At 53.2% G+C, this 12,283-nt stretch overlaps 6 protein-coding genes and 1 non-coding gene across 7 annotated transcripts; 4 read left to right on the forward strand and 3 right to left on the reverse strand.

Annotated features, from left to right (window-relative positions):
• Positions 1-1,225: 1,225 nt before the first annotated feature.
• CONPUDRAFT_156948 (uncharacterized protein) lies at positions 1,226-2,922 on the reverse strand (the record flags this gene model as incomplete). The annotated part of the gene is made up of 2 exons (XM_007773927.1): positions 1,226-2,635; positions 2,689-2,922. 2 exons carry the CDS (start codon positions 2,920-2,922, stop codon positions 1,226-1,228), a joined length of 1,644 nt encoding a protein of 547 aa, XP_007772117.1.
• Positions 2,923-4,468: 1,546 nt separating this feature from the next.
• On the forward strand, positions 4,469-5,295 carry CONPUDRAFT_128745 (uncharacterized protein). The gene is made up of 4 exons (XM_007773928.1): positions 4,469-4,558; positions 4,630-5,033; positions 5,083-5,158; positions 5,209-5,295. The coding sequence occupies exons 1-4, from the start codon at positions 4,493-4,495 to the stop codon at positions 5,230-5,232; spliced, it is 570 nt and encodes a 189-aa protein (XP_007772118.1). The 5' UTR covers positions 4,469-4,492; the 3' UTR covers positions 5,233-5,295.
• Positions 5,296-5,483: 188 nt separating this feature from the next.
• CONPUDRAFT_75566 (uncharacterized protein) lies at positions 5,484-7,423 on the reverse strand (the record flags this gene model as incomplete). The annotated part of the gene is made up of 7 exons (XM_007773687.1): positions 5,484-5,696; positions 5,755-6,090; positions 6,147-6,232; positions 6,288-6,499; positions 6,551-7,233; positions 7,292-7,359; positions 7,411-7,423. 7 exons carry the CDS (start codon positions 7,421-7,423, stop codon positions 5,484-5,486), a joined length of 1,611 nt encoding a protein of 536 aa, XP_007771877.1.
• Positions 7,424-7,558: 135 nt separating this feature from the next.
• Positions 7,559-7,630, forward strand: CONPUDRAFT_t91. Its single transcript has one exon. It is a non-coding gene; the product is annotated as a tRNA-Gly (tRNA).
• Positions 7,631-8,021: 391 nt separating this feature from the next.
• CONPUDRAFT_138981 (ribosomal protein S5 domain 2-like protein) lies at positions 8,022-9,237 on the forward strand (the record flags this gene model as incomplete). The annotated part of the gene is made up of 4 exons (XM_007773929.1): positions 8,022-8,317; positions 8,401-8,857; positions 8,909-9,076; positions 9,130-9,237. The coding sequence occupies 4 exons, from the start codon at positions 8,022-8,024 to the stop codon at positions 9,235-9,237; spliced, it is 1,029 nt and encodes a 342-aa protein (XP_007772119.1).
• Positions 9,238-9,277: 40 nt separating this feature from the next.
• On the reverse strand, positions 9,278-9,798 carry CONPUDRAFT_156952 (uncharacterized protein; the record flags this gene model as incomplete). The annotated part of the gene is made up of 2 exons (XM_007773930.1): positions 9,278-9,454; positions 9,529-9,798. 2 exons carry the CDS (start codon positions 9,796-9,798, stop codon positions 9,278-9,280), a joined length of 447 nt encoding a protein of 148 aa, XP_007772120.1.
• Positions 9,799-10,428: 630 nt separating this feature from the next.
• Positions 10,429-12,256, forward strand: CONPUDRAFT_138982 (glycoside hydrolase family 5 protein; the record flags this gene model as incomplete). Its single annotated transcript, XM_007773931.1, has 7 exons — positions 10,429-10,520; positions 10,575-10,594; positions 10,656-10,738; positions 10,802-11,060; positions 11,116-11,405; positions 11,466-11,705; positions 11,758-12,256. 7 exons carry the CDS (start codon positions 10,429-10,431, stop codon positions 12,190-12,192), a joined length of 1,419 nt encoding a protein of 472 aa, XP_007772121.1. The 3' UTR covers positions 12,193-12,256.
• Between the last annotated feature and the right edge of the window lie 27 nt (positions 12,257-12,283).

Raw genomic sequence — 12,283 nt, forward strand, 5'->3', positions numbered from 1 at the left:
GCATCACACCACATCCACATTCATTCAGCGCGTTCGTTCTTTGTCTTTGCTGTTGCTGTCATATAGAGCTTCTTGGCCGCCGTCACTCTCATTTTTTATTTGATCATTCCTCCGATATCGTTTTATGCATCACCTCTTGGTCGCCGGTCACTCATTGTCGCTGTTTTTACTGTTTACTGTTTCAACTGATAACTTACATCATACCTCACATATACGTATATAAACACATAGTTAGTATAGTACAATTTGGTCCTTGTCGATTGTGATCGCTCGTTTGCGTTTGCTCGTCACTTGTCTTGTGCGCGGTTGGCTTGGTTAGTGTGAATTTGGGGGATACGCTTTTTTTTTGACGTGGTATCGATGGCGTTGTTGCTTTTTGTCCTTGGATGCATTATTTATTCGCCTCATAGTCACTTTACAAATCAAATTGCATAGGGAGTCAGATTTACATTTGCATAGGATTTTCTAGGGTTTACGGAACAAATTTGGAGAACAGACTATGATATAGACAAAACCCTCCAAGCTCACTCGTACATGCATTATTTATTCGCCTCATAGTCACTTTACAAATCAAATTGCATAGGGAGTCAGATTTACATTTGCATAGGATTTTCTAGGGTTTACGGAACGTATTTGGAGCACAGGCTATGATCATCATAGACAAAACCCTTGCTCGCTCGTACATTGACTCTCCAGTGGACTTCAGCTTTGAGCATGGGTCCGCTTGACAGGATCAAGCCGAATTAGTAGGGGCCATCACTAGTCAGCAACTCGAAGAAAGCCACCACGCCGGCTAACCCACCAGAGCACCTTCAAGTTCAAGCAAATTTAAAGCTCACGATCAAACACCCAGTGGCAAGAACAAAGACTCATTAAACAAAAAGAAAGAGAAAAAGTCCCAAAGGAAAGGCAACATATATTACGGCACAAACGTACAACCAGACAATAAGCACTATGATCGCTACGGAAGGCGTCGGCGCAATTGCAACAACCTGCACAACTGCTAACAAGTAAATAATCTCAAGTGAAGCTAAAGCGTTCCAGTGTTCTAAAGAGTCGACATAAAAGTACAGCAATGCAGAGTTGGTGAGGTACATGTTACATGATGAGGAGGACTGCAGCTGTCCATTCATGAAAACTTGGATCGGATGGTATATTTGTCCGTTGACACTAGTGGGATTTCTCCAAGGACTGTAGATAACCACTGGCAGGAACAGCCGTGTCGCTACCCTGATGCTGAAGAACACGGCGGCGACGGCGCATCGACACTGGCCCTTTCGCCAGAGTGCCAGCGCTTCTCCTGCTCGCGGACGCGGGCAAAGTTGCGCGCGCTGAGCTCGACCTCGCGCCACGTGGCGCGGTACGAGCCGGCGTCGGGGTGCGCGACGAGCACGTCCGAGTGCCATGCGAAGATGTTGTGCAGGTTCGGGAGGACGTCGGAGAGGAAGGCGGAGAGGGCGGGGACGGCGGTGTGTGTGATGGGCGAGTCGCAGACGTTGAGCGCGTCGAGTCGCGCGTTGGCGGTGCCGCGCCCTGGGCGCTGGGCGCACGAGACGGAGGCGGGCAGGGAGGCGGTGGTGAGGTGCAGGGAGAGGGAGGTGAGGTGTGGGCATTTGGAGAGGAGGGGGAGGAGCCCGTGGGGGGTGATGCCGATGGTGTTGTGGCCGGGTGGGGGGCGCCATCCGCCGGTTTCGTTGAGGGAGAGGGATTCGAGGTGTGGCCAGGCGCTGGCGAGGCTGTCTAGGCACGCGTCGGAGAGGTTGATGGGGCAGTCGATGTCGATGAAGATGGAGGTGAGGTTTGGGAAGCTGGTCAGAGGGAATAGAGTCTGGAGGGTGATGGCGTGGGGGTCGGGAGTAGGTCGTGGCGGTTCTATGTCAAATACCTGGTGCACGACGATGGAGGACATGTGTTCTACCGAAGAGTGCGAGGCGAGGGTCGTAAAGTAGGAGTGTAGAGAGGAAGACGACGTCCTTGACGCAGGATATACGGACATCTGTTCAAGCGCGACGTGTAGATGGCAGAGGAACAGCTCGACGACGTCGATGTCTGGGGTGTCAATCATAAACTCCTTCATGGCATGGAAGGCCGACGTGTCGATGGAGAGGACCGAAAAGTCAGGTGGCGTCTCGGGCATCCGGAAGGAGAGCTTGAAGAGCGAGGCTAGCCGGGCAAAGTGTAATATTGCGCGTGTGGTGAGCGTTCCGCAGGTGACGACTTGGAGTTGGTTCCAACCGCAAAGGACTTCGGTGAGTTCTGCGGCCTCATGGATGTTGTAGGGCTCGGGAATAAACACGAGCTCCATGGAGGGGAAGACGTGCGGAAGGGTGGTAAGGATGCTGAGTTCGGAAGAGCCCCAGCGCATGGGATACGTTTCTAGACGGAGAGAGGCGAGTCGCGAGCCCGCAATAGACCGGATGAGAGGGAATGCTTCTCGCCGACTGTCTGTCCAGCACATGTGGCGAAGGTTTTCGAGAAGTGGCCCACTTGACGGCGGGTGACATAGCGCTTGCATGAACGGCACGTCGACTACGACGTCGTCGCTCCGTGTTGACCCCAGCCTACGGACGAACCGAGCATATTTCATCAACGTAGCCCAGTGGCTGCGGTTGAGAGCTTTCCTCAGGCGGTAGACCTGTCGTGAATAGTAAGCGCGCAGTCCGGGAACGATTCTTGACTTGTACTTACGGTGACCTTGCTGCTTGACTGTTTAGAGTACACGTCTTCAGGTAACGAGCGAATCAACGGAGAAAGGTCGTCGAGCTCTTCCCAAAGCATGTTTAGGGCAACGTCGTGGAAAGCACGACATGTTCTCGCCAGAATCGCGAGCGCCCGCGTAGGATGCTGCTCTGTCCAGGGGCAACCGCGGACCTCCCGAAAAATCATATCGACAACCTCCCGTATGTAGAAGACTTTGTGCATCGTTATGACAGTGCGGGGGAGGTGGGGTGCCTGGAGGATGGGAAGTGAGATTAGTACGCAGTAATTTGAGCGAAGTTCGAAAGGAGATCCCTGACCCTGGTTGATTGTTAATAAAGTATACGTCTAGTCACGAGACTGGAGAAGGCGTTCAGTGTGGCTAGTTCTGATGCCGCACAGCTGGATCGTGGCGGACGGAGAGAATTTCCATAATAGAGCCTGGGACAGCTGTGAGCGGGAACGATGGGATCTGATGAGGCTTGGGAACACGTCCACTCGTACCGTTGGCAACTCGAGCGAGAGAAGACGCGGTCGGGCACAACTAAAGCCGTACCTTGGTTGGTCCGAGAAGACTCTCAAGAGTGGGTCTTCCACATGCAAGGTCCTCCGGTGACATAATACGCTGGTAGGTGTCAACGAATGGGCTGCGACATTGACTTCGTGCTAGACGAGCCGCAATGAACCAGAGAAGTGAGTAATCGGATCATGGACACCCACAAGGTGCTGCGACGACGCCTGGGTTTTGAATCAGCCCTACGAAGTCCGATGTCACCGCCTCAAAGTGAGAAAGCGAAAGGCAAAGCCTTAAACCGGTGTACTGAAACCAATGCAGCTCTACTAGGTTTGCCAATCGGACTTTGGCCTTCATATCAGTCCTATAATTGCCTCGGTTTCCCCAACTAGGCGAGCGCTACATTGAAGTCGGTGATCTATACTCCATTCTAGTAAGCGCTCTGGTTTGTTGCTCGGGCGGCCGCAGGAGACTGGTGGATCAGGAATTCGGAATGACGTCCTGTTCGTCTCCGGCGGACAGAGCTAAATTTATTACGTACGAATAGACGCTTGTTGGTCCAGACTCCGGAGCGAAGATTGGGTGATTGGCTGACGAACGGTTCATCCATGAGGCCCCTGGCCAATAATGACAGAGTTGCCGTTGAGGTACACCTGGTATTGAAATGGGGCCCGGCAACTTAACATAACTGTTGGTTGCGGATGCCTCATGTGCGTGTGCGTATTGAATGCAGACGTCTTTGCCAGGAGTGCGGCACCGCAGGAAGCTACGTTCAGAGAGGGAACTGTGATTCGAGTTCGGGTCGGAGTGGTCCAGTCGCCTAGTCGCCTAGATCAAGAACGCCGCTGGGCGAGGAGGATACGAGAAGTCATATTTTCATGACGTGCCAATCAGCGCAGAGGATTGTGTCTAAGCGCACATCTAAAGCGGACCGATGTGAGAACAAGACGTTGCTGGTAGCGACTCGAAAGAACGCTGGAGATTCCGAGCTGTTCCGAACTTGTCGTGTTCAACGGTTAACGAGCGGCGAGATCGGATGACACAGAGCGTATGTATCAAACAGACAGAATTCGCCATGCAACTGTATCGCAAATGTCATGAAGTATGTTTTACGGAGGTGTCGTCATTGTCAGGTTCGGGGTTCGGGAGGAAAAAAATAAAGAACACGGACCGGCCGGGTTGGCCGCATTTGACGATGCCGGGCCGACGGTGACGTGCAGCTCCGATTCCGACAGAGGACGCATCCGCGCGCGGCCGGACGCGGACGTTGGACAACTCACGATGGGCGCATCCCAGTCAAAACCAGGCGACGACGACGTCGTCTTCAGAAACGAGACTCCCGTTCAGGTGCGCAGAAATACGCATGTTATGTGTCCAGGGAGAAAAGCTGACGGCTGCCCATCCTCGGCCCCATATAGTTTTCGCAGGATGTCGTCGACCAGCTGGCCTCGCGTGCCGAGTCCTCCGAGACGACGCCCGAGCGGCAGACGAGCCTAGATGCGCACATTCGCGCGCGCATGCATACGGAGCTCGAGCGGCTGCGCCAGGAGGAGCAGAGCGTCATTGAGCAGATTGAGAGCGCGCTTGAGAAGGAAAATCTCGACCGTGAGCGCGCGGGTCTCTCGTCACGCACCGAAGCCGACGGCGAGAGTGAAGGCGGAGAGGCGAAGGAGGGCGGCGAGCTAGAGATCAAGAGCAGTGCGACGGTGATGGGCGACCTCGAGGAGGTGAGGGCAAAGGTGGACAAGTACCAGGCGCGGAAGTCGCTGGAGGATCTGCCGGAGGTGAAGGCTGCGGGTGACGCTGTTTTTGAGTGCTACAAGTGCGTTCCTTTGCATGTCGTGAAAGCGTCGGTCTGATCCTTGCCAAAGGTCGAATCCAAGTACGCCGCTCGACTGCTGGTCGCATGTCAGCGCATTCAAGGCTGCTATTGCGGACGCCGAGTCGGTAAGGTGGTTCCTTTTCGAGGAGAGTTCAGTGTTGATTGTTTTTGACAGAAATATCTCAGTTCGCTCCGGTAGCTGGCATCCCTGCGATACATCTGTTTATTCGACACTACACCTAGATATTACCTGCAATACACCCCATAGAGCCCAATCCGCACTGTTAGCGCGACTCTCAATCTCTGCGCTCCTAATTCTTCGGGCGATTTTCTGACTCAAAGTACTTGCCCAGCTGGTGACAGCGAGGACATTAGATGCTGCACAAAGTACAGTGACTAATTGCTTCAATTACACTAACGTACAGTCCAAGTTATGGGTTCATTCCGAGCTCAGAGTTCTCCAGAGCATACACCCTCCACCCATGCAACGTCGCTCCTGACAGTGGTCAGATTCCTGTGGCCGTTAGCGGTGATGAGCACAACGTCCTCAATGCGGACACCCCCGACACTCTCATACTTCTTCAGCACCTCGTGGTTAATGTGCCTCGAGTCCCGAACGGACGCCAGAAGATGTGGAGAGAAGTAGCAGCCAGGCTCCACCGTCTGCAGAAAACGACAATCAATTCGACAAATCAGGGACCGCAACTTGCGGACGACGTACTACAACCATCCCCTCCTCGAGGGGCAGCCTCAGCCTCAGATACTGGTAGAAGGACGAATGGCCGAGCTCGTTCCCAATCGTGTCGTTGTTCGTGGGCTTGCTCGCGTGCGGGACGTCGTGCACATCCATGCCGAGGCTGTGGCCGACGCCGTGCGGGAAGAACGCGGCGCTGACGCCGCTCGCGAGGATGGCCTCCTCAGAATTCCACGAGCCTGAGCCAGGTGACTCGGACGTCAAGAAGATGCCGAGCTTTTGGAAGCCGCGGACGAGCGTGCGGTGGCAGAGAAGCTGGATCGCGTCCCAGTGGATGCCTGGGCGGAGGGCTTCCATGGACAGCTGCCAGTGACGGGAGGCCGTTGGTAATGAGGACAAAGAAACTGGTGGGGGCTTACCTTTTGCATTTCGAGGACGAGCTCGTAGATTGCGCGTGCTTCAGGGGTGAATTTGCCGCTGTTGCCTACTGGCATGGTGCGGGTGACTGTATGCGCCAAGTGATGAGCATTGTTTGCTGAATGGTCTTCCAGTTCACTCACTATCTGAGGCATAGCAATCCCATTCGCAGCCAGCGTCGATGAGAAGTACCTGGGGGTTGAGGTCTTTGTCCGAGGACGCCAATGCATTGTGGTTCTTGTGATCATGAGCTCCAACGGGGCCCCAAGCAAAGTCGCGGTCATTACAGCAGTAGTGGAGCGTCGATGCCCGTGATGCTGCTGCGACGATGGGAAGATATGCTTGGTGGACGGACCTGTCATTGTCACGTCAATAGGGGTAATCTTCAAGATGAGCAAGCACCAACCCCTCACGCCGACAGCTGGCAACGAATATTGCTTCGGCCTCGGCTTCTTTCTCGATGAGCCACTCGCCAGGGAGGAGAGGGCGCTCGCCCTTCGCCGCGGCGGCCTCTCGCTGGATCTTGCCCTTGACGGCAGCGCCAAGAACGCGCATGACGACCTCGTGCGCGCGAGAGCTGATCTGGTTCGCTCGCTCGATCAGCTCAATCTCGTGCGCGTCCTTGGTGAGGCGGGCACGTCCGAGGGCGGTGAGGAGGTACGCGTCCGAGATCGCAGCGTCAGTGTTGAGGATCGCGCCGGTGTATTCTTCCAAGAGCACGGGGAACTTGGGCGAGCCGCGCGGGAGGGTGTGGAACAGGATATCGGGGATCTTGGCCACTGTTTGGATTGTGTCCATGAGCTTGTCGGTGTATTCGACGGAGGTGGCTTCGAAGAGGGACTTGGCGTCTTCTTTGGTGGGCGGGGCGGGGCTCCACATGAGATCGGAGATGGTGGCTTCGTGGAGGAAGAGGCTTATGGAGGGGTTTTGGGAGAGGCCTGTGGAGGCTTCGTAGACGCAGAGGAGGTGCGAGGAAGGCACGGAGCATCCGGAAAGATAGAAGAAGTTGGATTCTTGGCGAAAAGAGAGCTCGCGGTCTGTGTCATGCCGGTAGGATGTGTCTTCACCTGCGAGGAGGATCGCATGGGGCTGCATATATGCGCGTTAACATGGGGTAACTATAGCCGTACGTTGTCCGAGCACAAACCTTTGCCTTCTCCGTGGGGGGCAGAAGGTGAATGAGTCTGGTGAAGGTGTTGATAACGTGCTGCTGTGCTGGTAATGATCAGAGCCAAAGAGCATTGTTATGCTAGATGGAGAAAGTACCAGGATAAACCATCTCAATTCACTTGATTGTGTAGGACAAGGAACGTAGCCCAGCAGCGCACACTTGGATCGACTAGGGCAATGACGTCCAGATCTAATCAGGGTTTTTTTTAGAGTCATATAAACAACGCGACATAAGAACACATCCACACCGATGGTGAAGCGGTTATCATGCTTGCCTTCCAAGCAAGCGGCAGGGGTTCGACTCCCCTTCGGTGTACTCAGGGGATTTTTTTTGTGATACTGTGGTTGAATTTTGGTCTCAGGAGGGTTGAAAACATACTCTGCCAGGGAATTGTAACAAATACTCTTGATAAGTTCATTTTTTCGACCAGTTTAGTGGGGGATCATGCATGAGGGTCACGCCGACAGTCGGCAATCTGGTACTGTGGTATTACGGTTCAGCGCGTTGATGCGCGTCCGTGTCAATCCCGCTTCTTACTTCTTGCTTGTCCCTATAAACACTACTCCTTCGGCCTACACTGTACATTGCCTCTTTACCGCGCACATCTACACCACTTTTATTGAAGTTCGCTACCATTTCAGCCCGTATGTTGATTTTTGCCTTAATGCTTTTGCGCTGAGGCGACGGAAGATTGCGTAGACGTGATATGGCCTTGCTTTCAAAGGCAGAACAATCATACATCCAGCAAGCCTTACTTGCCGATTCGCCGCAAAGAATCGACGGACGTGACTTGACAGACTATCGCAATATTGCCCTCGAAACTGGCGTCGCCCCTCTTGCCAATGGAAGTGCCCGAGTAAACATCGGCCGGCAGCGCGATGGAGGCGGTGGAACTGAGGTGGTGGCTGCAATCAAACTGGAGGTGGAGGACGCGAGTGATCGCGATGAAGACGGCGTAGATGAAGCGGAAGTCGAAGGCAGGATCATCGGTGCAGTCTCTTGGTGTGTTGTCTGCCAGATCTATGGCGAATTGAATAACGAATGCCCTTTCTCCTCCCCTCTGGATCCTTGTCTCGCGAAGCCAGCTCTCCTGCTGCCTATCCTCATCTCTCGTCAAACGCCGTTGATGACCTCCAGCACGATTTGACAGCAGTCTTGCATAGTGTCTTGGCTCATCCGACTTTGCGTCCTAAAAACCTTACCATTGTGCCGGGCAAGAAGGCCTGGGCCGTGCACCTTGATGTGGTCGTGTACTCCGATGCGGGCAACGTCTGTGACGCGATCTTTATGGCTGCACGCGCTGCACTATGGGATACGAAGGTGCCAAAGACACGAAGCGTCGAGTATCGTGCCCTAGGACGGAAAGGAGATCGCGAAGACGACGCAATGGAGGTAGACGACGGGGTACAAAAGAGCGGTCTCGATACTCGGACGAAAAGATCTGTCTCAACGAAGGCGGATTTCGAGTTGACCGACTACTGGGACGAGGGAGAAAGCCTTGACGGAAGGGAGGCATGGCCTGTATGCGTCACGCTGAACATCGTGAGTAGTAGTACTCTTATTATTGTGGCATTTCTCATAAAAGACACGCAGTTACCTTCTGTTCACTTCCTCGACGCAACACTAAAAGAAGAGATATCGGTTCCACTGCGTCTACATGCCATGTTCTCTTTCTCTGCCGGCGGGAAAGCCTCGCTACGATCATCAAGACTCATAGGGATGCAAACAACAGATATGAAAACGATGAACTCCCTCTTACAAGTAACACGGCCGCTTCGTACGCTGGTATATTTCGCTAAATTTGGATTTTATAGGAGGGCCAAAAATATGCTCAAAATATTTGGAACGCGCTGGAATCCAAGCTCGTAGCAGAAGACACGAGGCGGAACCACGAAGCCAGGGAGCGGTTCCAGAACAGGTGATAATGCACAATATCGTACTACAGGGCTCATTATTTGCATGTCATAGGGCACGGAGTAGACATGAATTGATGTATGCTTGAATGTCCCGCCGTTGCGCGGATGCGTCCTCACAGACACTTGTTTCTGTCTGCCAATCGTGAAACTCGGCCTTGAGACGCGCTTTTTCGGCGCGCTGTCGGCGCCTCTTGACGGCTTTGCGCTTCATGGACAGCGTCGCCTGTCCGTCGGAGGTCAGAGGCTGCATCTGACTCAGGTGGACCGTTGACAGCTGCATGTGGGCAAGAAACTCACCTCGGTGGAGTCACTGCCCTGCTCGGATGTTGTGGCGCTCAGAGGATTGTCCAGTACTTGGTGCCCATGGCCATCTCTCCCTTCTCGAGCGGCTGAGAGTGGTGGTAAGAGTTCATCTAGGGTGCGCCTCTCCGCGTCGGTGAAAAGGCTGGTGAAGCCAGACTCATTCGGGTTGGCGAGGATATGAGCGAGGAGACTATGGAGCACGTCTTCGACATCCGACTTTGTGCAAGAGCGATCGTCCTTGAGAGAAGTGGATATGACGGTCATGATTGTGTGGTTGGCTCGGGGGCGACTGCGAACGTACGGGTGGGATGGCTACGTCCCTCTTGGGGCGCCTTCAAATATCTCCTTTGCTCGTCGATTGGGATTTTGACTGATGTCTCATTCATGGTGTTAGGAGAGGAGGATTGTAAACGGGACTGGGCGTTTCCGTGGAGGAGCCAGTCCAGTTCCCTCAGACCTCTACAGCCTCGGCCTCGGCCTTGCTCCTGTTTCTCTGACGCGTTTCAGGCAGGACCATCTTGTTGGCGTATGTCTGCATATAGGATAAACGGAGGGCATTATTTTGTCTGGATTATGAAGTCGAAAACCGCTGGGTTCTTGTCACTTTGGTGGGATCAAATGCTAATTAATTGATATTCTTAGATCTCTTGCGTTTCTGGCTCCTGCAGGTCTCGCGCCACTGGAGAATATGTTTCTTGAGAATCCGCGCCTGAACTGATTTATCGTTGCATGGCACAGCGGGATTTTGTCGGTGTTTTCCCCACAACGGGGTAGCACAGGGTAATGCATGCGGTCCGGAAGACCATAGGCCTGGCAGGTGACTTCGAGGTACGATGGTTTTTATATACACAAGACCCGTGGAGGACTACTGACTGGGTCCCCGGTTTTACGGCCATGTCGTTCCTCAAGGTGTCTGGAACCGCTATCGTCGATGGCCAAGGTAATGAAGTTGTCTTACGAGGCGCCGGACTTGGAGGCTGGATGACGTAGGTGCATTCGTCCATAACCTCGTAATAACCTCTGACGGGATTGAAATGCAGGATGGAGAACTTCATCACTGGTTCGTTGAAAATCGGTCTGGTTCCCGGTTTCAAGTGTTTAACAACTTGATGGGTGTTTAGGCTATCCTGGCTGCGAGTTTCAAATTCGTGACGCCCTTGCGGAAACCATTGGGAAGGAGAAGTCAGAATACTTCTTTGACAAGGCGAGTCTGTCCTAATCGGTTGCGATTTGCAAGACCATCGTTACTTATATACGCCTTGTTTAGTTCCTTGAGTATTTCTTCGCTGAGGACGATGCCAAGTTCTTCAAGTCTCTTGGGCTTAACTGTATTCGGATCGCCGTCAGCTACCGTCACTTTGAAGACGATACAAATCCCAGGGTCCTCAAAAAAGATGGTTTTCGACATCTTGACCGAGCCATCGAGGCTTGCGCTAAACATGGGATATACACTATAATTGACATGCACACTGCCCCGGGTGGTCAGAATGGCGGTTGGCACTGCGATTCTGCTTGCCATATCGCAGGTCAGGCTGACATGAACCTCTCGTGAGAATGTGATTGCTAATTACTTGTCAACAGACTTTTGGAGGCACAAGGACTTTCAGGACAGATTTGTATGGTTGTGGACCGAAGTTGCTCGGCACTATGCCACCAACCCATGGATCGCTGGCTATAACCTCATGAACGAGCCAGCTGATCCCAAAGGCGCAGGTCTTATTCAAGTCTACGACAGGCTGTATGCAGCGATTCGGCCTGTGGACCCGCACCATATCATATTCCTCGATGGAAATACGTATGCTATCGATTTCTCTGCATTCCCAGACAATGCAAAGGAGCGTTGGTCTAACAATGCTTACGCAATCCACGACGTATGTGGTGATCGAATTTTTATCGAGATAGTGATAAGCTGAAGTCCATGCATTCACTAGTACGCCATATACGGGTTCCCGAAAACGCCAGAACCGTATAGACGCTCACCGGAGCAGATACAGAAGCTGGAGGATGTCTACAAGCGTAAAAGAGCGTGGATGGACGAGCGAGGTTTGTGCGTATGGAACGGCGAATGGGGGCCGGTATATGCTCGCCGAGAGTATGACGGTGATCAGACGGACGACATCAACGAGGGGCGGTACAACGTCCTCAAGGACCAGCTTGAAATTTACCACAAGGTTTGCCCCCTTCAAAATAGCTCGTGAAATCATTTATGCTGATTGCGTGTAGGATCGACTTAGCTGGTCTATCTGGCTGTGCAAAGACATTGGGTACCAAGGCATGGTGTACGTCTCGAAAGAGACGCCGTATATGAAACGCTTCGAGAAGTTCCTCGCTCGGAAGTTCCGCCTCGCAGTCGACGCGTGGGGTACAAATGACCAACATGTCAAACACATCTACCAGCCCATACTAGAGCTCGTCGAGCGGGAAATTCCAGAAGCAAACAAGCACCTGTATCCTCCGATTTGGAGCGTTGAGAATAGGGTTGCGCGACTCTCAAGGACAATGCTTGTCGCGGAGTTCATGGTCCAGGAGTGGGCGGACACACTCAAGGGGCTCTCGGAGAAGGAGCTGGATGAAGTTGCGGCCAGTTTCAAGTTTGAAAATTGCATGAAGAGGGAAGGGCTAAACAAGGCATTGACGGATCATGCGTCGCTTTACTAGGTTGAGCAGGTAATGTCGCTCGGACGATGGGCTGAATAGAACCAGCCATGGTCTGTATAGCACCTGTAATACCCAGTAGAGATACTAGTGA

Source organism: Coniophora puteana (assembly GCF_000271625.1).
Source record: "Coniophora puteana RWD-64-598 SS2 unplaced genomic scaffold CONPUscaffold_11, whole genome shotgun sequence".
In the NCBI taxonomy this organism is placed as follows: Eukaryota; Fungi; Basidiomycota; class Agaricomycetes; order Boletales; family Coniophoraceae; genus Coniophora; species Coniophora puteana.

Excerpts from the sequence above, each read along its gene's own strand:
- CONPUDRAFT_128745 (XM_007773928.1), top strand. The coding sequence starts at position 4,493 with ATGGGCGCATCCCAGTCAAAACCAGGCGACGACGACGTCGTCTTCAGA. Across the intron at positions 4,559-4,629 it reads GAAACGAGACTCCCGTTCAG|TTTTCGCAGGATGTCGTCGA; the intron begins GTGCGCAGAAAT and ends GGCCCCATATAG. Across the intron at positions 5,159-5,208 it reads CTATTGCGGACGCCGAGTCG|AAATATCTCAGTTCGCTCCG; the intron begins GTAAGGTGGTTC and ends TGTTTTTGACAG.